This window comes from Panthera leo, chromosome D3, assembly GCF_018350215.1.
Source record: "Panthera leo isolate Ple1 chromosome D3, P.leo_Ple1_pat1.1, whole genome shotgun sequence".
Taxonomy (NCBI): domain Eukaryota; kingdom Metazoa; phylum Chordata; class Mammalia; order Carnivora; family Felidae; genus Panthera; species Panthera leo.
The window spans coordinates 33444591-33468107 of record NC_056690.1 but is presented as its reverse complement, the minus strand read 5'-3'; the positions used below and the strand labels follow the sequence as shown (position 1 = coordinate 33468107).

Sequence of the window (23517 nt, the reverse complement as noted above, 5' to 3'; positions counted from 1 at the left end):
GTACCCTTATGCCAATGGTCCAATACAACGCAAATATATGAAATTTCAAAAAACAATGGCCGCTCTTACCCCATGCGGTACGCTCCTATATTTTTGTTCCGTTTCGTTCTCCTGCTTCACGAAAAAGAAAATGCTGATTGATGACCACTCAGTGTATTTGCTAATAAATGAATTAGTCACGACCTACAGTTGGAAACGAAACAAAGCAAAACACAACACTGAGCTGGAGGGTGAGGCCCAGCATGATATACAGAAAGCTGGCAGCAAATTAGTGGAAGTTAATCCCTCTTTTAGCTGCTTACTGGGAGACATTACAACAGTGACAAATGCTTGTACTCATGGCATTTGAAGAGTGTCACACTGACGAATGAGAGTCTCCCTGCCTCAGAAATGTGGATGAGATGTGCCATCCTCACACCTGAGATCAAGCAAATGGAGACCCCAAGGCTGTGGATCCTCCAATAACGTAGAGTGAATCCCTGACCTCCAGAGTAGATTTTGCCTGGTCCCCATTTTGCAGTAACTCAAGAGAGCTTTGCAAGCCCACAAGAGAATTATAGCAGGAATGTGCCACTCAGGGCTTTTGTGGGGCACCAGAGCTGCTCTGTGATACGACAGAGAATTTGTTCCAGGAACGAGACTGTATAAGTTGTGGGCGGAGCCAGGGAAGCGAAGTTCTGACGGGAAAGATGGAGGTGAGCCAGTGCGTCTGAGGAGTGGGCACATCCAGGACTGGAAGTGGGACCTGGTGGGAAGCTTCTGGAAAGGCCTATGGGAAGCTCTGTCTGTGCAGCCACAGTCTGTGCTGGGCCTGGTCTGCTTGACCTGAGGGGCCAGTTTCCAGGAGGAAGGGCTGGGTGTGGAGTGCAGGAGAGCCAGGGCGAAGGACTCCTGCATGACACCTCTCCGCTCGTCTGTCACCTCATCCAACTGTGAGAAGCCCTGGGACACAGCGGCCCTGCTTCTCTTGCACCCTCCAGCTCACACACAGGTATCTCCTGGGACATTTCTGATTCAAAACTCTGAAGGGTCAGGATTCCAGAAACAGCCCCACCTTAACCAAGTTGAGGCAGCACAACCCAGCAGCTAGGAGGTTACCCTAAACTGCAGATTGTTATTCTAAATACCTTTAACTGTGGTCTTCGGAAACCATACTGTTAATGTTCAGCATTAATGTCTCCAGTCTGCAGAGACATTACAGTCATATTTGATTGCTCGGAGGGGTCAAGCATTTGGTCCAAAGCCTGAAAACAATTCATTATCAAAACACAAAGATTTCTCAGTCTGACCTAACCAAACTACTCTATTAATAGGCTGTGGCTTAGAATAATTTGCTGCTGTTTTCCTCAAACATTGCTCAGTGGTACTTTATTCAGTAGGCAAGGCTCAGATTAGGGGGTGGGGGAAACTGAAAGAACATGGGAGCTAGATTGGAACCCAGGGCATTGCCCAACGGAAGTACCTATGTGCATAGGTGCTGCCCCAGATGCGTTTCACTTCTCTCCTCCCTGTTGTCTTTTCTTAAATCTGCCCCATATCAGGAATCAGCAGGGTCCTTTCCCGTCTTTCCCCGGCCTCCCCATCTTTCCTTCTCCCCCTTTGCAATCAAGCATTTAAATGTTACTGCCACAGAGTGTGCCCTTAGGGGTGAAGGGCTGCCTTGAAGTGCTAACTGCTGGAGTGTGGGTGTGGGCAAGCCAGGACCTGGGGAGCAGGTTGTATGGAGGTACTGGAGGGAGTGTCCCCAGTATAAAAAAGTGACCCTGTACCAGGGATTACATAGCTGCAGGTGGATGAGGCAGCTGGTGTGGTTTGGAAATTAGTTCCATTAAACAACAACAATAACAACAAAATGATTGAGCATATAACTAAACATATAAAGCGCACTGAGAGCCAAATTTCTCACTATCTGAGCAAAGACTTATAAACAGGGAAGGGGCACTTGGGTGGCTCAGTCGGCTAAGCGTCTGACTTCCACTCAGGTCATGATCTCGTGGTTCGTGGGTTCGAGCCCATCGGGCTCTGTGCTGACAGCTCAGAGCCTGGAGCCTGCTTTGGATTCTGTGTCTCCCTCTCTCTCTGCCCCTCCCCTGCTCATGCTCTGTCTCTCCTTCTCTCTCAAAAATAAATAAACATGAAAAAAATATGAAACAGGGAAGGCAGAGACTAGAAAACATCCCAAGGTGTGAAATTGAAAGGGAACGTATCAGAATGGATTCAAGTCTTTTAAGAATGTATATGCACAGAAAGATGTAGAAATCGTAATCAATGTACATTTTTGTGTGTTAAATACACCTGTTTCCTACCCTGTCGAGTGGGATAGCCCAGAAACAATGGCCAAGCACCCAGACCTCTGAGAACCCAGTTCTGAATACCATGTTCCACTAAGAGAAAACAGGGCTCTCTGGGGACCAGAGAGTAGAAAGGGTGGAAGAAGAGGAAATAGGGGACGGGCCTGAAACCTCACTGTGTCAGAAAGTTGGAAAATGCTTCATGGACGATAAGGACGTCACAGGGGCCGGCTTCCAGGGACTCTCCAGCTCAGGGGCAGTCTGAGCCTCAAAATAAATAACGGTAGTTTCCAAATACAATGTGGAATTCTTGGGTCCACTCTGATGTAGTTGGCTAAGTAATTAATTAATTGGGGATAAGGGGGGAGGGCTTGCTTGGAGCGGAACGGCAATTAAGTACAGGCGCAGCTAACCAGCTTTGGCAGCCATCATAATGGTAGTTGATCCTGGCAGGAGATGTTGATGAGGGTTGAGGTTGGGGGATGGAGGTTTGACAAGGAATGGGGTTTTTGTAATTTTGGAATATCTGCCCACAAAATATGAGTCGAGTACAAAAGGGAAAATGGCAACAGTGGCCCAACCAAATGACTCAGGTGGGATATGGTGGAATCACGTGCCTCTGGTACACAGAGACCAGATAGCATCATCTCTGTGGTACTTTTTACAAGAAGCATGAGACACATTGAGGGTTATCCTACATAATGAAGACTGTACTCATCCACTGTCGAGATCATGAAAGACTAAGAATGACATACCGAGAAGTTGTTCCAAATGGGAGGAAACTGAAGAGACATGACAGCTACATGCACTTCCCGTGCCTGGGGAGGGTCCTGGCCCCAGAGGAGGACAAGGCACTGTCAGGACATTTGGTGGAATAAGAACGGGGTGGTCATTGGATAGTGGCATGTCGGTGCTGATTTCTGCATGGGAAGAATGCATGGTGGTAACGCGGGAGAGAGCCCTCATTTGGGTGAAGTATTCAGTGGAGCAGAGAGAAGGGGTGACACAGATGGAGATACCCGGTTCTCTTCTTTTATAATTTAGGAAACGGAGAAATTAAACAACTTGCCTATATGTACATATAAAAGCAAGTGGCTTAGGCGCCTGGGTGGCTCAGTCAGTTAAGCGTCCGACTTTGGCTCAGATCACGATCTCACGGTCCGTGAGTTCGAGCCCCGAGTTGAGCTCTGTGCTGACAGCTCAGAGCCTGGAGCCTGCTTCAGATTCTGTGTCTCCCTCTCTCTCTGACCCTCCCCCGTTCATGCTCTGTCTCTCTCTGTCTCAAAAATAAACAAACATTAAAAAGCAAGTGGCTTATAAATATTGACCAATAACCTCGGCACATGCCTTGGCATTGACATATGAACGTCCAAATGACATTCAAGGTCATTCCTGGCCTGGATCCTGCTACCTTTCAAGACCTTCTCCCACCATTCATTCTCATCTTTTAGATCACAACAAAATGAATTTTCTTGGAATTCCCCAGACACACCATACTAATTGAGACATCCTTTGAAACCCATCTCAGACGATCAACCGAGGGAGCAGCCCCTGTTGCCTCCTTGACAAATAGAGCTCACCCATCGTTCCCTCTTTTTGCTGACACTTCTACACATGGGTAATATTGATAATATTGACTTCACCCATCTTTAGGAGTTTATTGGCCTCCTACCGGCCTTTCTTACTTGCTACAGCCAGGCGCAGTGTCTTTCTCTGCACCGTCTGCCTAGGGCCTGGCAAAATGCCTGTGAGCTGATACATACTCATACATATTTGTTGAATTAAATTAACAGGAATGGGGTTCACTTCAAGGTCTTTAAGTCCAAAGTTCATGCTGCTTTCTTTATTCCGTGTTAGCTTTCCGTAGTGACACACAAAGCCTTTTGCTTTTTTTGGATCCAGTGTTTATCAAGACGATAAATGAGCTACTTGGTTGCAGCCACGCATCGCATGTCTTACTTTCTTTCCAACAAAATTAATTGTAGTTCATTTTCCCCAAGCTGTTCAACACGGGAATTCAAACAAGAGGGGAACCTCTGATGTGGCACGTTGTGTTTACTGCCAGTGTGGTTTCAGGATGAAGACCTCTGATTGTTTTTAATATTATCCTTGTAGCCCCACCTCCACCAGAACCTGGTAGCTCACCAGCTGGACAGTGTGACCAGTGCTTTGTTTTCAACTTGGAAGGCAAGCCACTTCGGGATATGCTCCAGGTGGTGCAGTTCTGGTTTTTGTGAATGTTATGACGGAGTTTTCTCCTTTGTTAAGAATACATGACGTGGAGACTCCAAACAGTGATCTATAGGATTTAGTGGTGGTGGTGGTGGACAGACTATCCTCTGAGGGCTCAGACAAAGTAAGTAAGAAGAAGACAAATCCAAGAGGCGGGCATCGGCGGTTCCCCAGCAAGGAATAGAGGACAGCTGGAGGAAGTTCTTGGTCACTGCATTTTTATCAATATTTTTGATAAACCATAAGAAATGATTTCTGAGGGGGTTTCACCAGGACCTTGCCTTGGTGGTAGCCTTTTTGTGGCCACAAAATCAATAAACAGGAGGCATATGAGGAGCTCTCAAATGCATGAGGAGTGGACAGGAAGTGAGACCAGTGGATAGAATGTATGATCAGTTACACAGAGGCTTCTATCAACAAGGTCAAAAGAGCACACACGTGAGTTTTGATTGGAACAAGTGCAGAAGATGCGGGTGAAAATTCACGCTGATAGAAACTGCATCAGCGAAGGTCCAGAAGTTGGAAGAAATATGTCCTTGTCATAGGATGGTGAGACCCCTTGAGGAAGGTCACAAGTTCAGGAGGAACCAGAAATCAGATTAAAGATAGGGAAACTTGAACTTCACGGAGAGGATTTTGGATCTGATGCTAAGTTTTAGGGTAGTTTTTAGAATATTGCCCATGAGAGTCATGTGGCAAAAGGAGTGCATTTTATTGTCTGTTTTGGGGGGTTGTTTTATTTTGGATTTTGTTGTAGTGTTTTTGCTTTTATTTGAATTCCACTTAGTTAACATACCGTGTAATATTAGTTTCAGGCATACAGGTTAGTGTTTCAACACCAGGTGCTCATCACAGCTAGTGCCCTCCTTAATCCCCATCTCCTATTTTTTTTTTTTAATTTTTTTTTTCAACGTTTTTTATTTATTTTTGGGACAGAGAGAGACAGAGCATGAACGGGGGAGGGGCAGAGAGAGAGGGAGACACAGAATCGGAAACAGGCTCCAGGCTCCAAGCCATCAGCCCGGAGCCTGACGCGGGGCTCGAACTCACGGACCGCGAGATCGTGACCTGGCTGAGGTCGGACGCTTAACCAACTGCGCCACCCAGGCGCCCCCCCGCATCTCCTATTTAACCCATCACCCCCACCCACCTCCCTCCTGGTAACCATCAGTTCTCTATAGTTAGAAGTCTGTTTCTTGATTTGCCTCTCTCTTTTTTCTCCCTGCTGGTCATTTTTTTTTCCTTAAATTCCACATGAGTGAAATCATATGGTTTGTCTTTCTCTGACTCATTTCACTTAGCTACATCCATGTGGTTGCGAATAGCAAGATTTCATTCCTTTTTATGGCTGAGTAATATTCCATTATATATAATACATATTAATGTAATATATATTAGTGTATTAATACAATATATATTAAAATAACATAGTATTATACAATATATAATGTAATATAATATTATAATATAATATAATATATTAATATAATATGATATATTAATATAATTTACTAATATAATATATTATGACATATTAATGACATAATTATAATTATAATTATAATTATAATTAATGACATAATCATAATATATTATGACATAATAATAAATATTATTACATAATATATTATATAATATTATATTCAGTTATATAATTTATTTATCTAAACTTAATTATATATAATTGTATAATTTAATTATTTAATTATAATTATAATTTATTTAATTGTAAATTATATAATATATATTATATTATATTAATATATATTATATAATTTATATATTATTTACATGATTTTATAAATAAATTTTAATTATTACAAAAATTAAATTTAAATGAAATTTAAAAGATTTATAATTAAATAATTTTATACAGAATAATAACTATATAAATATAATTTTATTATAGAATAATATACTATTATAGTAATATATTTATATATTATATAATATATTATTATATATCATGCATTAATTATTAATATTATATATTAATGTATTAACTGTTATTATATACTAATATTATGTATTAATATATTTTATATATATATATATATATATATATATATATCACATCTTCTTTATCCATTCATCAGCCGATGGACATTTGGGATCTTCCCATAATTTGGGTATTGTAGATAATGCTACTAGAAACACCGGGTGCCTGTATCCCTTTGAGTTAGTGGTTTTGTATTCTTTGGGTAAATACCTATTAGTATTTAGATAGCAGCAGTGGTGTGCCGGTAAATGTGGAACAACCAGCTCTCTGGGGGAAAAGTGCACTATTGGCAGCATTTGCCAACTTCCATGATGTAAATGCTCGTACTGTAGTCAGTTTCAAGCCAGTAATACATCGTCACTGAACACAGCTGGAACCAGCCAGCTCCAGCACACTCCTGAACAGCTAAGTACATAAGGACAAATGATTTGACAGTCACCTAACCCTACCCTTCCTTCCCTACCCTTTTGTGAATGCCCTCCATCAAAGCAAGAACCTTAGGATTCTCATAACTGACCTTCTGCCTCATAAATAACAGAAGTGAAAAGCCATCCGCACACTTACATGAGAGGGAAGTGTGTGTGTTCCAAATAGAAAGTAGCAACTTGTCAGATAAGTGGATCAAAATATTCGAGTACTGTTTCACCTTTAAGGTGCTCACAAAAATCTTGCCACTAATAAAAAAAAAAATCCTGAAAATCCAGCATTAGCTCATACCTTTAGGATATTAGAAATTGGTATGCAATTGCTATTTTAGGGTAGAAAAGGTTTCAAAGTTCACAGAAATGAGCTATTTGGATTCTCCAGTCATCAACAACTGTGGAATTCTATTTGAAATCCTTGATTTGGATACTGAAAGTGATTCCCAAAAAGTGGTACATTTCTTTCCAGAGTTTCTCATCTATACCTTGATTCATTGACATCAACTCTATTGGTTTTGGTTTATGTGACTTGCTGTATGAAATCATATATTCAATAAAGAGATAGCCTCCATCCATATTTTCAAGACATATGTGGGAAATCATTGAAATCAGAGTTTTATATTTCACATTAAGGTTTTACTATTAGATATACATTCACTCTGTTCTTAAAGTGGTTTACTAAATCTGAGAGACTGATGGATGTCAGAGTACTTAAGCTTAAGAAAATCAAAAGTCTGACTGCTAGCGTGTGAACTTCAGAGGCCACTAGAGAACAAGGTAAACCGTATTTATAGCTTGTATTCATTTAAATAATGCTCATCTGATATTTTAATCATCTATTGGAATTCAATTGAAGCTTACCTTTCTACAAACTCTGAACCGAAGGACTTGCCTCCCCAAAGGAGTTGCACAAATTAAATTATTCTTCTTGAACTTCTGGAGGTGACTGTGGTTGCTTTTGTATCTGGATGTTTCTTCTCAGCAATACTGAAACTTCACCATTTTTCTTCTTTCCCAGTCCCATCTCAATTCCACTGCCTCTTTATTTTGGATTTTTCTAGTTGGAATGAAATTTTAGAGTTCGGAAGACCCTGAAAAATCATTTCGTAGATGAGAAAATCTGAAACTTAGAAAAATTTCCATGTGCCCATGGAAATACCCACATGCTGCACTATTTCTCTGCACCTTGATGGGAAGGATGGCGATTAAATTTGATTAATGAGTCAGACCAAATACAATCATGGTCATTACAGCATCAATTGGTCACTATTCCCTGAAATCATAAAACTCCTAGGGAAAAAAAATAGGACATGAGCTCCTTCCATCTTATTGTTGAATTTTGGGATCTGACTCCAAAAGCAAAGGTAACAAAAGCAAAACTAAACAGGTTGGACTTCATCGGAAAACAAAACAAAACAAAACAAAACAAAACAAAAAAACTTCTGCACAGCAAAGGAAACCATCAACAAAATGAAGTCAGTTCACTAAATAGGAGAAGATATTTGCAAATCATATATCTGTTAAGGGGCTAATATCCAAAACACATAAAACTCAAATAACTCAATAGCAAAAACCCAAACAATCCAATTTTTAAAAATGGGCAGAGGATCTAAAAAGACATTTTTCCAAAATAGACATGCAGCTGGCCAACAGGCACATGAAAACATGTTCAGTATCACTTATCGTCAGGGAAATACAGATCAAAATCACAGTTAGATACCACCTCACTCCTGTTAGAATGGCTATTATCAAAAAGACAAGAAATAACAAGTGTTGAAGAGGTTTTAGAGAAAAGGGACCCCTCCTACACTGTCGGTAGGAAAGTAAATTGATAAAGCCGCTGTAAAAGCCAGTATGGAGGCTCCTCAAAAAATTAAAAATAGGTCTACCATATGATCTAGATATAGCTAATTCACTTTGAGGTATTTATCCAAAGAAAATGAAAACACTCACTTAAAAAGATACATATGCACCCCTGTGTTCATTGCCAACAGTAAGGAAATAACCATTCATGGATAGTTGAATGGATAAAAATACGACACACACGCACACGCGCGCACGCGCGCACACACATAATGGATTACTTTTTGGCCATAAAAAAGAAGGAAATGTTGCCATTTGTGACAACATGAATGGACCTTGAGGATATTGTGCCAAGTGAGATAGGTCAGACAGAGAAAGACAAATATCATATGATTTCACTTGCATGTGACATCTTAAAAAAACGAAACAAATGAACACACAAGACAAATGAACAATCAAGGCAAAACAAAACTCATAGATACAGAGAACAGATTGGTAGTTATCAGAGGGGAAGGAGGTTCGGAGGCGGACAAAAAGGATAAAGAGGGGTCAACTGTATGATGATGGATGGTAACTAGACTTACTGTCATCACTTTGTAGTATGTACAAATATCAACTTATTGTACACCTGAAATTAATATGTTATGTGGCAGTTTTACCTCAATAAAAGTCATTATCTTTTCCAGCCAAGGTAATTGCCTTCATGTTTTTCACATATGTTCTACACAAGGAATTTTAGGCAGTATGACTATTCCAACTTTTAAAAATAATGTGAAGAATTAAAGATAAACTTTTGTACCTACCAACTAGCTTTCAACCAGTTTAAGACCTTGAGCATTACCAATATTTTATTATTGGTATTTATATAATAGCTTATGATACCCCTCTTACCTGCCCAGAAATAAGTATTTGTCATTTTCATGTCATTCTTTATGCACGGATCCCTAAGTGATCTGGATTCTCTACTTTTGCTTCTTCTTTTTTGTTCCACGTTATGTTTGTGAGATGATATATCCCTATTTAGATCCATCACACACACTTTTGCTCTAGTTTATTCATTTATAGTATTTTATTTTGTGGAGGCATACTAATGTAACCAATTCATTTTCCTCTTGAAGGATATGCAGGTTATTCCCAATTTTCAGCTTCCTCAATTCCTTTGCTTTTCTTTTTTTAAAACTTTTTTTTAACGTGTTTTGGCTTGTTTTGGTTTGGTTTGAGAGACAGAGACAGAGTGTGAGTGGCAGAAGGGTAGAGAGAGAGGGAGATACGGAATCCGAAGCAGGCTCCGGGCTCTGAGCTGTCAGCGCAGAGCCTGACACGGGGCTCGAACTCACAAGATCATGATCTGAGCTGAAGTCGGACACTTAACTGACTGAGCCACCCAGGCGCCCCCTCAATTCCTTGTCAAGAGGTAAAATCACTCTCAACAAATAAGATCAATGTGACTATAGCACAATTGGAAAGAAAATGTTTGCCTTTTTAAGAGAACATGGTGTTTTAAGCAGTCTAGTGTATGCTTTTTTATATGAAAAGTATCATTGTATGCCCGGAAAGCAACACTATCTAAGATAACATTTTATAGGGAAATGTATCTATTCATCTCGTTAATTTATTAAAATGGTTCTACACAAAACATGGTTAGCCTGATTTCAAATGTAGAATTTATTTGAAATACAATTTGCTTTTTTGTTACATGCCCTGTATGTATACTTATAATTAGTTTAGAGAGCCTTATACAAAAATGTACTCTATACAATGCCCCATCCGTGGACAACCTAATTTATTCTATTGCCTTTAGCCAACACACATGGAAGAAAACTCTCAAAACTATCCCTTCAGCCATGATTTCTCTCTCAGGCACAAATTTCATGGGACTTCCAGCATGAAATATCGCCTCTGCACTACACATCACACCCGCCATGAAAACACGGCTTCCATGTCCCACTTCCTGCAACCAAATCACAATCTCTCCTGCGATCTCTCAGTTTCCTTGGTGATTATGTTCCTCCTTTGTTCTAAATCCTTCAGTAGTTCCGGTTTTGTGGGTTCTTTGCCAAAAGTCCAAGCCCTGGGCCCAGCCTTAACCCATCTCACTGACTTTATCATGCCCCTTACCTACCTTCATAAAACCAACAGTCAATTGCCAGGCTAGTACTTGGCACATGATAGATGCTTAAAAAATATTTTTTTAAATGAACAAGTGACAAATTCTGCCAAACTGAGCCATTTAACGTTCATTAGATGCACTTCCTATCTCTGGTTCTAGAAATGTTTTCTCCAACGTTTGTATTGGACGAAACCACATGTATATATTTCATGGCTTATATTTTCCAGTTTTGACAATTACATCTTTGTGTCCAAGTAACTGAGACTACTCATGGGCTTCTGATCTCTAGCTAGTCCCAGACAAAGAGACATTTCTTCCTGTCTGGGTTTGTATTTTATTTTTCCTGAGTGAAATTATCTAAATGAACTAAAATATCTCATCTAATGCCTCAGCGGTACTTTGCACAAACCGCTGTGGTACAAAGCAAAGTGTAAATATTTGGAGATAACATTTATTCTGCCAGCTTTTATTCAGTGTGTACATTGTACCATATATATGCATATGTATATATATATAGAGAGTATATGTATATATGTGTATATATATATATAGATAGATATGTACATATATAGATATATATGTATATATATACATACATATGTATATGTATGTATGTATAGATATAGATATAGATACATATGTATATACATAGATACATAGATACATGCATGCATATATGCACATACATACCTATACATATATATCTATACACACATGCATGCATATATATACATATATATGTATATGTATGTATATGTATGTATAGATATATATGTATCTCTATATATAGATACAGAGAGGAAGTAGATAGGAAGCCCTCCTTTGGTAAATAATCGAGTGACATAAAATGTTAAACATTTTATGATTGAGTATGTGCAAGGTATGGCAGGCTTCTAAAGGAGGGAGTGGTCAAGGAAGGGAGATGGAAGGGGTTCACAGTGGAGATGTGGGAAGTGGGTTTGAGAGATGAACAGAATATAAAAGTGTCATGGGAGAAAGGCCACTGTTGCCTGTGGGAAAAGATTGCACAGTAGCTCATAGGGGAAAACACTTACAGATTCTTGTGCTTGCCTTCAAGATGGATGGAATTTGAGGTACAAGGAAATCATAGCAAGAGTTAGGGCAGCCAGGCCCAGAACACAGAAGGCCTCATATGTCACACTCAGCGATATGGACCTTTCCTGTAGGCATCACAGTTGACATGCTCAACCTTATGCTTCTAAAAATTAAGCTCTGGTAGCAATATGGAGACCTGACTGGCAGAGAGGATAACCTGAAACAAAATAGTAAGGATGCTATTCCAGTAATCGAGCAGAACTGAGCTGTGGGAATAAAATGGCAGTAAGAGAGACAGTATGGAGACAGAACCTCCAGGTTTTCAGTGAGAGAGTGGTAGGGTCCAGGTTCTCTCTTGGCTGCTGGATGGATAACAGCACCCTTTTTCAAGGTGAGGAATACCACTGGAAGGACAGATTTTGGAATAAAGATAGCATTTAGTTTTAAAAGCTGTGGAAGTGGAGATATCTGGTAGGAAAATGGGTATCTGTTTGTGTGTCTCAGGGGACATGTTAGGACTGAGTATGTAGATTTGTAAGTCATCATGTTGGTGCCGACTGGAGCCTGGGGAATAGATACATCATCCAGGTCTACCATGTAGAGTTAAAAGAGAAACAATTGAAGAGTAGAACCTTGCAGACTCATCAATATTTGAGCAGAAAAGAAGAGTCTGGTGGGCACAACCCACCCCGTGTTTCTGAGTGGGATTTCCCAGCAGTGTGAGATTTCAAGAACATCCATGGGTAGGTAGGTAACTGGAAAAGAGAGGCGAGAACACCGAGTAGATTTGAGGGCAGCAAGAGCTGATCTTGCTTGTCAAGTGCAGTGCAGAGGTGGAGTAGGATAAGAATTAGAATGGGTCATTTGGGCCTTATAGCTGGGAGATCACTGGTGACCCTCGACAGGGCGTTTTCTGAGCAGTGTGGGGAAAGGAGCCTGTTGCACTAGGTGGAAGACAGGTGCCGGACTATCTGAGCAAGGACAGGTGCAGTGAGGGGTGGCTGTACTCACCAGACAGCTTGGAACAGAAGTGCTCTGCCCCTAGGTAAGAAGTTGAGCCAGTCATTTAACCTTTCCCCTTGTTGGCTTCCAGTCTGTAAGATGAGGAGGACTGGACTATTTCTAATTATCTTCCAGCTACATAATTTCAATGACTTACGGAGTCAATGGATGGTTGGTTGGACAATTGGATGCGAGAAGGGACTGAGATGCCACTGACTTCTAAACTCATTTGAGACCTATTAAAAATCGAATTTATAAGGATTAGCTATGCATTAGGGTAGCTTCCAAAGTATCTATTAATTTCAACCAAAAATCTAGACCAATAAGCAGACTGTAACCCAACATTTCCTAAGACCTGTTCCATGAACACCAGCTCAGTAAAATGTAATAGGTATTAGATAAAACTTTTAAGAAATGATTTTTGGTCAAATAAATTTGGGAAACAGAGTCTTAACTAAATCAATTTTTTTCTTCCAAGGTTTTATTTAAATTCAAGTTAGGTAACATATAGTGTAGTATTGATTTCAGGAATACAATGGAATATTACTCAGCCATCAAAAATAATGAAGTCTTTCCATTTGCAACCATGTAGATGGAACTAGAATGTATTATGCTCATTTGAAATAAGTCAGTCAAAGAAAGACGAATACACTATGATTTCACTGATATGTGGAATTTAAGAAACAAAACAGATGAACATAGAGGAAAGGAAGGAAAAATAAAATAAGATAAAAACAGAGAAGGAGGTAAATTCAAATTTCTTGTTTTGCTACATAACTTATCAAGTTCTCTACTACAGTAATATGCACTGTGATTTTCTGACACTTATTTGACCACTTTGTTTTCTTTTATTTCGTCTTATTATATTCAATTCACAGCATTTCTGGGGACTAACATTCTGATTAGCGTACTTTAGTAGACACTGGTCCACTACATTGTCCAAACAATGAAGAAGGAAACTTGATTGATGAGACGATCCCCAAATGACATATCAATTAGACTGTGACCTGTTCGTTGTACATGCTCTTCAGATTCTTCAGAAGTTTCATTGTTTCTTCAACGGTTGTATGAATGCACTGCTTTGTTAACTCAGCAAGCCAAGAGTAGTAGTTAATAGGTTAGCACCTCTGTGGCTGAATGATTTCATTGCAAATCAGGATCACAGCCCAATCCTGGATCCAGTAGCTGAATTCTATCACAGTGAGTGGAGTGATTGCTTTTGCAAACAGCATTCATCTCCTCCCGTGATGTATGTATGCTATGAAATGTGTCTTCGGGGACCAAGAAACACAAAGCTGAGACTGTTGCCTCAAAGTGACTGCAGACTGGGAACTTAATGCAGTCCACAGGTGGGAAAGGCATAAGGCTCTGCTCTGGCTTCTCGGTCTCTGTGCTGTGAGGCAAGAAGCAGCTGAGGCCAGACCTAGAATCCTTGTTACCTTTCCTTTAAGAATTCTTTTCCTCTCAACTCCGCTTGGTTGGTGCTCTTCATAAAATGCCACAGTCAACGTGTTTCCCGGGAAAGAGCTATAATAATCTATTCCCCCTAACCCCCCTGATTAGGACTGGTGGGTCTCTGGAACTTAGCCCCACACAGCACCAAACAGCCCCTGGAGCCTGGCCTTGTTTCCTGGTCTCTCCCCTGGACCCCTTCTTTCTCCTTCTTTCTTCTTTTTATTCTTATTCTTGTTTGCACTATTTGATCACTTTTAAAGTATACAACAAACCTCTCCCTTTTTCCTGAGATAAAATCAATCATTAGATCTCATGCTGTAAGTTTCATTTGGGGTGAAGTTTTCTTAATTAAATCCTCTTACCCTTCCCCCAAATGAAAGGGATTTGCCATTTTTAAATACCTCTGCCACAATCATGTCTGTTTCATTTATGGAGGTAAAGAGATCTCTTAACTACTCATGCTTCTCTATTCAGAAGGGTTTAGAGCCATGTATAAAAAAAAGAAGCTTATGTGGGGCATGCCCTTTTCCGGACCATTCTTTAAAAAGAAGATGTGAGGATTTTTTTTTTTTTTTCCTGGGAGATCCTAGATGGGAAGATTCTTTAGGTAATTAACACTTAACTTTTACATATGCTATAGTGACAAATAAATGGAAACATTCTAAATGTACAGCAGTAGTGGAATAGTTAAGTGCTGTCAGATCATGAACATGGTGATGTTTAAAAATAATCAGTGAGTTGATGGGCGCCTGGGTGGATCAGTCGTTTAAGCGTCCGACTTCGGCTCAGGTCATGATCTCACGGTCCATGAGGTCAAGCCCCTTGTCGGTCTCTGTGCTGACAGCTCGGAGCCTGGAGCCTGTTTCAGATTCTCTGTCTCCCTTTCTCTCTGACCCTCCCCCCGTTCATGCTCTGTCTCTCTCTGTGTCAAAAATAAATAAATGTTAAAAAAAATTTTTTTTAAATAATCAGTGAGTTGAAAAACTATTAATGATCTATTACAGGAGCTAATCATTTTCAAAACATAGTATGAGCTTAGTGTTATAAACCGTCACTATGTATGTCTAGAAACAGAGGAAAACTGGAAGGAAAAACCACGCAGATATACATGCGAGAACCCAGTAGTTGAGAACATAAAATCTGGTCCTAAAGGGAGCTTGAGTATACTTCTGTTCTCTCTCTATCTGTGTTGACTTGAGGGAAGTATGTTTACCTTTTGGAGACTTAGTTGTTGTTGTTGTTGTTGTTGTTGTTTTCATATGTAAAAGGAGGATAAATAATAATACCTATCTCCATATGGTGGTTGGTTGGATGAAATACTATATACCAAGCTCTTAATACAGAGCAATTGCTCAGTTGTAGTAGATATTATTAACAATGCTTTCATTTACCAAAATGTTAACAACGATCATTTCTAGGCAATGGGGGTCTTGCTTTTTATTATATTTTATGGTTTTTTTTAATGTCTATTTTTGAGAGAGAGAGAAACAGAGCATGAGTGGGGGAGGGGCAGAGAGAGAGGGAGACACAGAATCCGAAGCAGGCTCCAGGGTCTGAGCTGTCAGCACAGAGCCTGATGTGGGGCTCGAATTCATGAACTGTGAGATCATGATCTGAGCCAAAGTCAGACACTTAACCAACTGAGCCATGCAGGTGCCCCACATTTTATGTTTTTATCAAAATATATAATGCATACAATATAAATGAATACAGTATGTATTTGATCATGTACTTAGTTCCTAAACGAGTTTATCTCTGATAAACATTGAATCATTTTCATTTGACTTCTATAAAGAAGGCAAAGAGTAGTATCTCTTTGGCATGGAGAAGGAATGCATGGCCATGGGAAACCCCCCAGTGAATACAGTTTGTCAGTGTCAGGCTTTACACTTGAACTCAAATCTTCCAATTCTAAGTTCACTGTCTATTCTCCAAGGTTGAAGGAAGAAACATATTAGATCTACCTTTCTTGGAACAGTATGGAAAACAAAATCAACTAAGTATTCAAAATAATGAAGAGGTCCTGCATTCAAGGACTGCTTTAACATTTTCTCTATTTTTCTCTAGCTTTGATTTACGTCTAAGGTAAACTATCTCCCAGATGCTAGTATGTGCTTCAGCTAGATTGCAGACGCCTGTATCTGTGCTGCACATGTGGCTTATTTAATAACAATATGGATCATTAGCATGTTTTAGGAGTGAGAATTGGGTTAGGATCCTTTATAGTATTTCAGAAACTCCAGTGAAATCGTGGAACATTCCTGAATCTTAGTACATTATATAAGATTCTGAGATGGAGGGAAAGCTTTCCAGTCCCTTCTAGGCAGAAACTGAGGATCCCTTTTTTAAAACTCATTAAGAAGATTCAGAAATACTTTAAGATTGTGTAACCATAGAAATAGAAAAACAACTAAATTTCCTCCCTCTTTTTTTTTTCCCTCTGTAGCTTAAAGGGAGCTGATGCCGGCAATGGGATCAGAGTGTTTGTGCCTGATATCGGGATGTTCGTTGCTAGTCTGACCATCTGGCTCGTCTGCAGGAACATCGTTCAGAAACCCGTGACCGAAGAAGGAGCACAGTATAACTCGGAGTTTGAAAATGAAGAATTGGTAAATCTGACGTCCTGCATCCCTCTTCCTTCTTTGATTTCTGAGAGCCTTGACCCTTACTAAGTTGTGGAGAAGTGAAATGTGCATAGCACTTAGGCTCTGCAGAGCTTGGCTTAAATGTTCACAGTTACTTTGCACAACCCTCCCTCCCCCGGTGTAGTTCTGATGGGTAGGCAGTCTCCTCCACACCTTGGCCACCAGGAGACAGTTCAAGGAGTGTGAACACTGCCATTCGTGAGGCATTCACCCCAACCCAGTGTTCTTTTTACTCTCATCTAATATTATCTCTGATGGTTAACCTTTTAAATTCATTATATTGTGGCCCGTTGTCTAGATACCTTAGTCAATACAAAATATTTAGAGAAGTAGCACCTGGTAGTTTTAGGAGAAAAAAAGTAATTCCTTCCTGAAGGGAAGCTTTCTGGTCTGTGTACTTTGCTCTTCAGAGAAGAATTATGTTCAGAGCATGCTTTGATCATTATTTTAAAGCAATCGGGGTGGGGGGGGGGAGAGGAATACACACACACACACACACACACACACACACACACCTTTGGAAAAGTATAAGAATTGGAAAAAGGTAAAAATAATGAGGAAAATGTATGTTAATTTTTATCTATGTGTTTTAGTAGAAAGAGTTTCAGGAGCAGCAGGGAGCACATCAGATCTCACTCCATGTATGAGAGCAAGTTAGACAGCTCATCACTGTCCCCAGATCTGTTTCAGAATGTTGCTCTGTTCTAACCACTGTACTTTGTTATGTGAGTTTCAGTGACGTTGATTTAAAAAGCAATTGATTTGGTAATTGAAAGATGAAATTTGCAAAGGAAAAATTAATGAAAAGACTTACTCTGGACATTTGACACAAGAGACACAACTAGCAAATGTTTTTACTCAGAAGTTGGGCAAGAACTTTCACCTGCAAAACTGGGGTGAATTGAAATCAGTTATTTTGAGAATGGTAATCACAAAGGCATCAGGGAAGACAATTCTCAGTTATAGCAAATGACTTACTTATGTGCCTCAAAAATAGGTAGCAAATTGCCTTGTATAGTTATTAAAAAAACAATAAAGAAAGCGAGGATATAATTCAATAAATCCATACAGACTAGAAATGATATTACTACCTAAAATCATTATGGGTAAAAAATAAATGATCACATTGTATATCAATATTCTGCTTTTTTAAAGGCAGACGTTAACAAGTACTTGGTGTAAAAAGCTATTATAGCAAGATAGCAACTAACCTTATCTTTCATTTATGTCTACAAACTCTGTAGGACTTATCAGTGTCTTAAAAATGGGTAAAACTATGAAAGTGCCTTTCTTCTTGTTGGCTTCACAATTTTAAAGCAGAACTTAAATTTTAATTTCTAGTTTTACATTTGAATTTTATTTACAATAGTTACAGTTTTGAAAATAATCTGGCTTTGATAATTACTGCCTAAAATTGTCCAAGTTTGGTGAAAGTAAACCCAGGAACTTGAGCTCTCCAGACTTAGGATTTTTCATTACTATTATTTATAAAAGCAAGACTGGTTTTCCGTCATCCTCATATTATGGATAGAGGGTAAAGGATGCTTATTGCAAATTGACTGGACTCAGAAGGCAGACTTGGAAGCTACGTAACAGTGTTGGTGTGATGTCGAGAAATGTGTTTATTCTCTTTCTTCTGCAAAATGAGGATGATCATAATCCTACATCGTAGAGTTGCTGCAACCACTAAATGAAATGTCAAATAAAACACACCTAGGGCAGCGCCTGCTCATTGGGCTGCTTAATAAGATGCTACTTGCTCTCCGCATCCTGCTCTTCTCCAATTGGAAAGTTACTGGAGCAGTTTCAAATTCAGAGTCCTCTTAGAATGATAGAAAGTTAAGCTGGGCGGTGCGTTTGAGGCCAACCTACTCAGTAAGAGTCTCTTATTCGTCACTGAGCCATAAATGAATCACAAAGCTTCTTAGGAAAAGAACTTCTGTCACCGAGGACAAACGCTCTCTTGCCATAAGACTAAAAGCCTACATTGACTGATGGAAGGTCATGGATATCAGGTTATGGTTGAGGTCACACATCTGGTGAAGAAGAGAACACAAAACCATCACATGGATTAATTCTAAAATCATGTTTCCTTCCTGATTTCTCACAGCTCTCAAAGATACACTCAGGATACCTCTCTCCTGTTTAAAATTTGTTTAAATATCTGTACTCCCTATATTATCAATCACATTATTAAAAAATTACAATAAATTGGGGCACCTGGGTGGCTCAGTCGGTTAAGCGTCTGACTTCGGCTCAGGTCATGATCTCACGCTCTGTGAGTTCAAGCCCCGCGTCGGGCTCTGTGCTGACAGCTCAGAGCCTGGAGCCTGCTTCAGATTCTGTGTCTCTGTCTCTCTCTGCCCCTCCCCTGTGCTCTCTCTCTCTCTCTCTCTCTCAAAAGTAAATAATAAATATTAAAAAATTTAAAATAACAGTAAATTGATAGACATTCTATATTATTTATTTGGGGATTTGAAAATACTAAATATTATTATGAGGTCGATTTCTTTCTCATTTACATTTGTTTTGGCCTCCTTTAGATATTAATTTCCATCCTCTTAGCACATTCCAGCCCACCAGGTGGCCAGGGAGAAGCAGGCTGGTGTGTGAATCTTCTGAGACAAATCCACAAGGAAATTTTTCTAACATGTGAACAATCTTGCTCAAGTCTGAAAAGAATAGAAACACACGGCCAAAATAAGTAAGGAAGTTATTTTGTTTTGGAAGGTCCCAACATATTTCTTCCCTTTTATAAATCTTGACATTTGCACCATAGAATGTTTGTTTTTTGAGGATCCTTTGAAAGAATAGTGTTTGCGGGCATTTCTTCTCCTTTCATTTATCTCAATAGAGAAACGGCGAGATTAATCCATTGGTGCCTGAGAGACTTTTTTTTCAAATCCAGCATTGTTTTAAACTAGCAACTAATCTCTGGAGAAGACTCCTGTGTCTTTCGTAACCTTCCTCGACTGGATAGTGAGGCTCAAGTTTGGTGTTTTAAAGGGCATCGCAAATCCCAGAATTCCCCCCAGAAATCCCCAGGGGAAGTCAGTGGGTGGGAGAACCTGTTTCGCTTTTGCATTGTACAGAGAACAGACCTCAGTAAGGGAGCCAACTCCTCAAGTACCAGGAAGGTTCTCTTTAACTGACACATCTGTGGGCTTGTTTACCTGTTCATTGTAACTCAGAAACACATCTACAAATCCTAACTGGAAGAAAGATTCCTAATCTTAAATCTTAAAAAAAAAAAAAGTTATGTTATGAAAATTAAATTGTGTAGAAAAGGGCTTCCTGCTCAAACACTTCGTAATTTCACCAAACTGCTATTATCTTGTGTATTTCTGTAAAACTAGCTCTTTCTATTTAATGAGATTTCAGGCTTTATTTTTTTGGGAAACAAATAGTATTTTAATATATTATGAAAACAAATTTATGATAAACTAAATGTTTATTCAAATAGGAATTTTAGTCATGACTTGGTCTGGTTAAATAGTCTGACAAATCAAATGTGAAGCATAAAAAAGAATATTTCAGGGGCACCTGTGTGGCTCAGTTGGTTGAACATCTGACTCTTGATTTCTGCTCAGGTCATGATCCCAGGGTCATGGGATCAAGCCTTGCACTGGGCTCCATGCAAGCGTGGAGACTGCTTGAGATTGTCTCTCTCTCTTCCTCTGCCCCTCTCTCCTGCTTGCGTGTTCTGTCTCTAAAACAGCTTTTTTTTTAATATAATTAAAAAAAAAAGAATATTTCAGTGTAAGTCATCCGCCATCTGTTAAAAGTTTGAGGATTCAACATTTAGATCCTGCTAACGTTATCTGGAAATTCATTCTGAGCCTCAAAACCTGTGCCCTCCTTTCTAAAATCTGACGTGAACCAGGCTCCTGTGGCATCCACATTCTGGCACATAAAATGACCAATGGGGCTATGCCTCAAGTTTCAGCTTTGAGGTTCAAGTTACTATTTTTTTTTTTTTTGGAAGAACAACAACAACAACAAAAAAGAATGAAAGAAACCCATCGTTTTGTTGTCACCTTCTCAATAAGCATTCAGCATCTCCCCTGAGATGTAGTCCAAAATCACTTGCTTTAAGTGATCAGATTTAAGACAGATCACTGTCTTTTCAGGTCTTTCCAGTGGCATTTGGAATGTTAGCAAGTGGGGACAACTGCTCCCCCCGCCAAAATGCAGCCTGCTTGGTCTGCCTTCTCTGGGTTAAACACATTTCCAACTTGGGGGAACCTTAATGGTGGTGATTTTAGATGCCGTTCATTTAAATAAAGAGAAAGTTTTTAACTGGAGGAAACCATTGGCCTGTTGTCTTCAGAAAGCTCCAGGAGAGCTCAGTATTACAGTCTGAGCAACAAAGTATCACAGGGACAAGTTAACTTCAGATCCCTGACTAAATTTACCCCCCACTGTCTTCCAGATACATCTTCCTGGACACCAGGTGAGAGCATGAGGTCCCTCTCATCCTTTCCTCTGATAGAAACACACGTGGGGAGCATACCCATGTGACAGTCAGAGGCGTCCTTATCACATAGAAAGGCAGGGACATTCTATTATCGACAGTATGTTAATTGAGTGAACTTTGTCTAGACTGGACTTGAATATGTGACTGATAGTAAAAATAAAAGAAGAATCAGCAGTTAGGAAGAGAGCTCAAATATTTTTAAATTATTAAAATAAAATGATTTCAAATTAAATACATCTTCATTTCTCCCACCCATTTGTTCATTTGACAACATTTAACAGTGTGTGACTAATCTCTGCTTTTTTTAAAGAAATCAAAGCTTCAGGGGCACCTGGGTGACTCAGTCCATTAAGCATCCAACTTCGGCTTAGGTCATGGTCTCACGGTTTGTGGGTTCGAGCCACGCCTCGGGCTCTGTGCTGACCACTCAGAGCCTGGAGCCTGCTTCGGATTCTGTGTCTCCCTCTGTCTCCGCCTCTGCCCTGCTCACACTCTGTCTCTCAGAAATAAATAAACATTAAAAAAAAAAATCAAAGCTTCAAGGTAAACTTTTACCCTTAAACAGTATGTCTTGATCAATGTTTTTAGAAATTCTCGGCATATTTTGTTATGTGTTTGGAATATTTGATAGGTGATTCTGTGCATCTGTAGGGCAAATAACAACAAAACGGTCCCAAGGGAAACTCGAGTGGGGAAGTTGCAGGGCCTGGTGTCCCTCCAGTGAGGGCGTGCGGTCGGGCACACATGTGATGGGAGGAACCCACGTGCCCCACCCCTGCCACCTGCTCCTGCTCCAGAGGCTCCGCGTCACCCTCACTCCTTCCAGGGTGGTCATGTCTCCATCCTTCTCTCAGCTGCAAATACCCCTGACATGGAGTTGTCACCAACTTGGTTTCATTGAACTGCCCAGGTTTCTTTTTTTTTTTTTTTAATACATGAAGTTTATTGTCAAGTTGGTTTCCATACAACACCCAGTGCTCATCCCACAAGGTGCCCTCCTCAATACCCATCACCCACCCACCCCTCCCTCCCACCCCCCATCAAACCTCAGTTTGTTCTCAGTTTTTAAGAGTCTCTTATGCTTTGGCTCTCCCCCATTCTAACCTCTTTTTTTTTCCTTCCCCTCCCCCATGGGTTTCTGTTAAGTTTCTCAGGATCCACATAAGAGTGAAAACGTATGGTATCTGTCTTTCTCTGTATGGCTTATTTCACTTAGCATCACACTCTCCAGTTCCATCCACGTTGCTACAAAGGGCCATATTTCATTCTTTCTCATTGCCACGTAGTACTCCATTGTGTATATAAACCACAATTTCTTTATCCGTTCATCAGGTGATGGACATTTAGGCTCTTTCCATAATTTGGCTATTGTTGAAAGTGCTGCTGTATGCTTTCCAGAGTGGCTGCACCAATTTGCATTCCCACCAACAGCGCAAGAGGGTTCCCGTTTCTCCACATCCTCTCCAGCATCTATAGTCTCCTGATTTGTTCATTTTGGCCACGCTGACTGGCGTGAGGTGATATCTGAGTATGGTTTTGATTTGTATTTCCCTGATGAGGAGCGACATTGAGCATCTTTTCATGTGCTGCCCAGGTTTCTTTCAAAGTATTGGTGGTGTGTTTGAGGGCAGGAGCAAGACCTCCCAAGACCTCCCAGCCCTGCCCCCACCAGCCTGCCTGCTGACTGCCCACCCAGTTAACAGGAGCACCGTTCACTGTCACTGGAGCCCCAAGCCCTGGTACGACACTGGGTCCCTTGGGCCGCTTATCCATTACCATCAAAAAGTCCCATGGGTCCTCCCTTCACATTGTGTCTAAACTGTTCACTTTTCTGTCTCTACTGCCACGATCCTTCTCCCACCTCTCGACTAGACCACTGAGTAACCTCCTACCAGACCCCCTCACTTCCAGCTTCCCTTCTTACCCTACCCCACGGATACCACGCATAGCATCTGGATTATCCTTGTAAAATTATAAATCGAACCGTGTCACTTCCTTAGGTAAAACACGTCATTGGATTCTCAT

General features: G+C 40.1%; 1 protein-coding gene across 7 annotated transcripts in view; it reads left to right on the top strand.

Moving 5' to 3' along the window:
- LOC122203049 (piezo-type mechanosensitive ion channel component 2) overlaps positions 1-23517 on the top strand; it is a 468341-nt gene that overhangs the window by 240649 nt on the left and 204175 nt on the right. For all 7 annotated transcript variants that reach the window (XM_042909601.1, XM_042909598.1, XM_042909599.1 and 4 more), the window contains exon 5: positions 16817-16979. In XM_042909601.1, coding sequence (XP_042765535.1) covers positions 16817-16979 — 163 coding nt within the window. The remainder of the gene's footprint in view (positions 1-16816; positions 16980-23517) is intronic.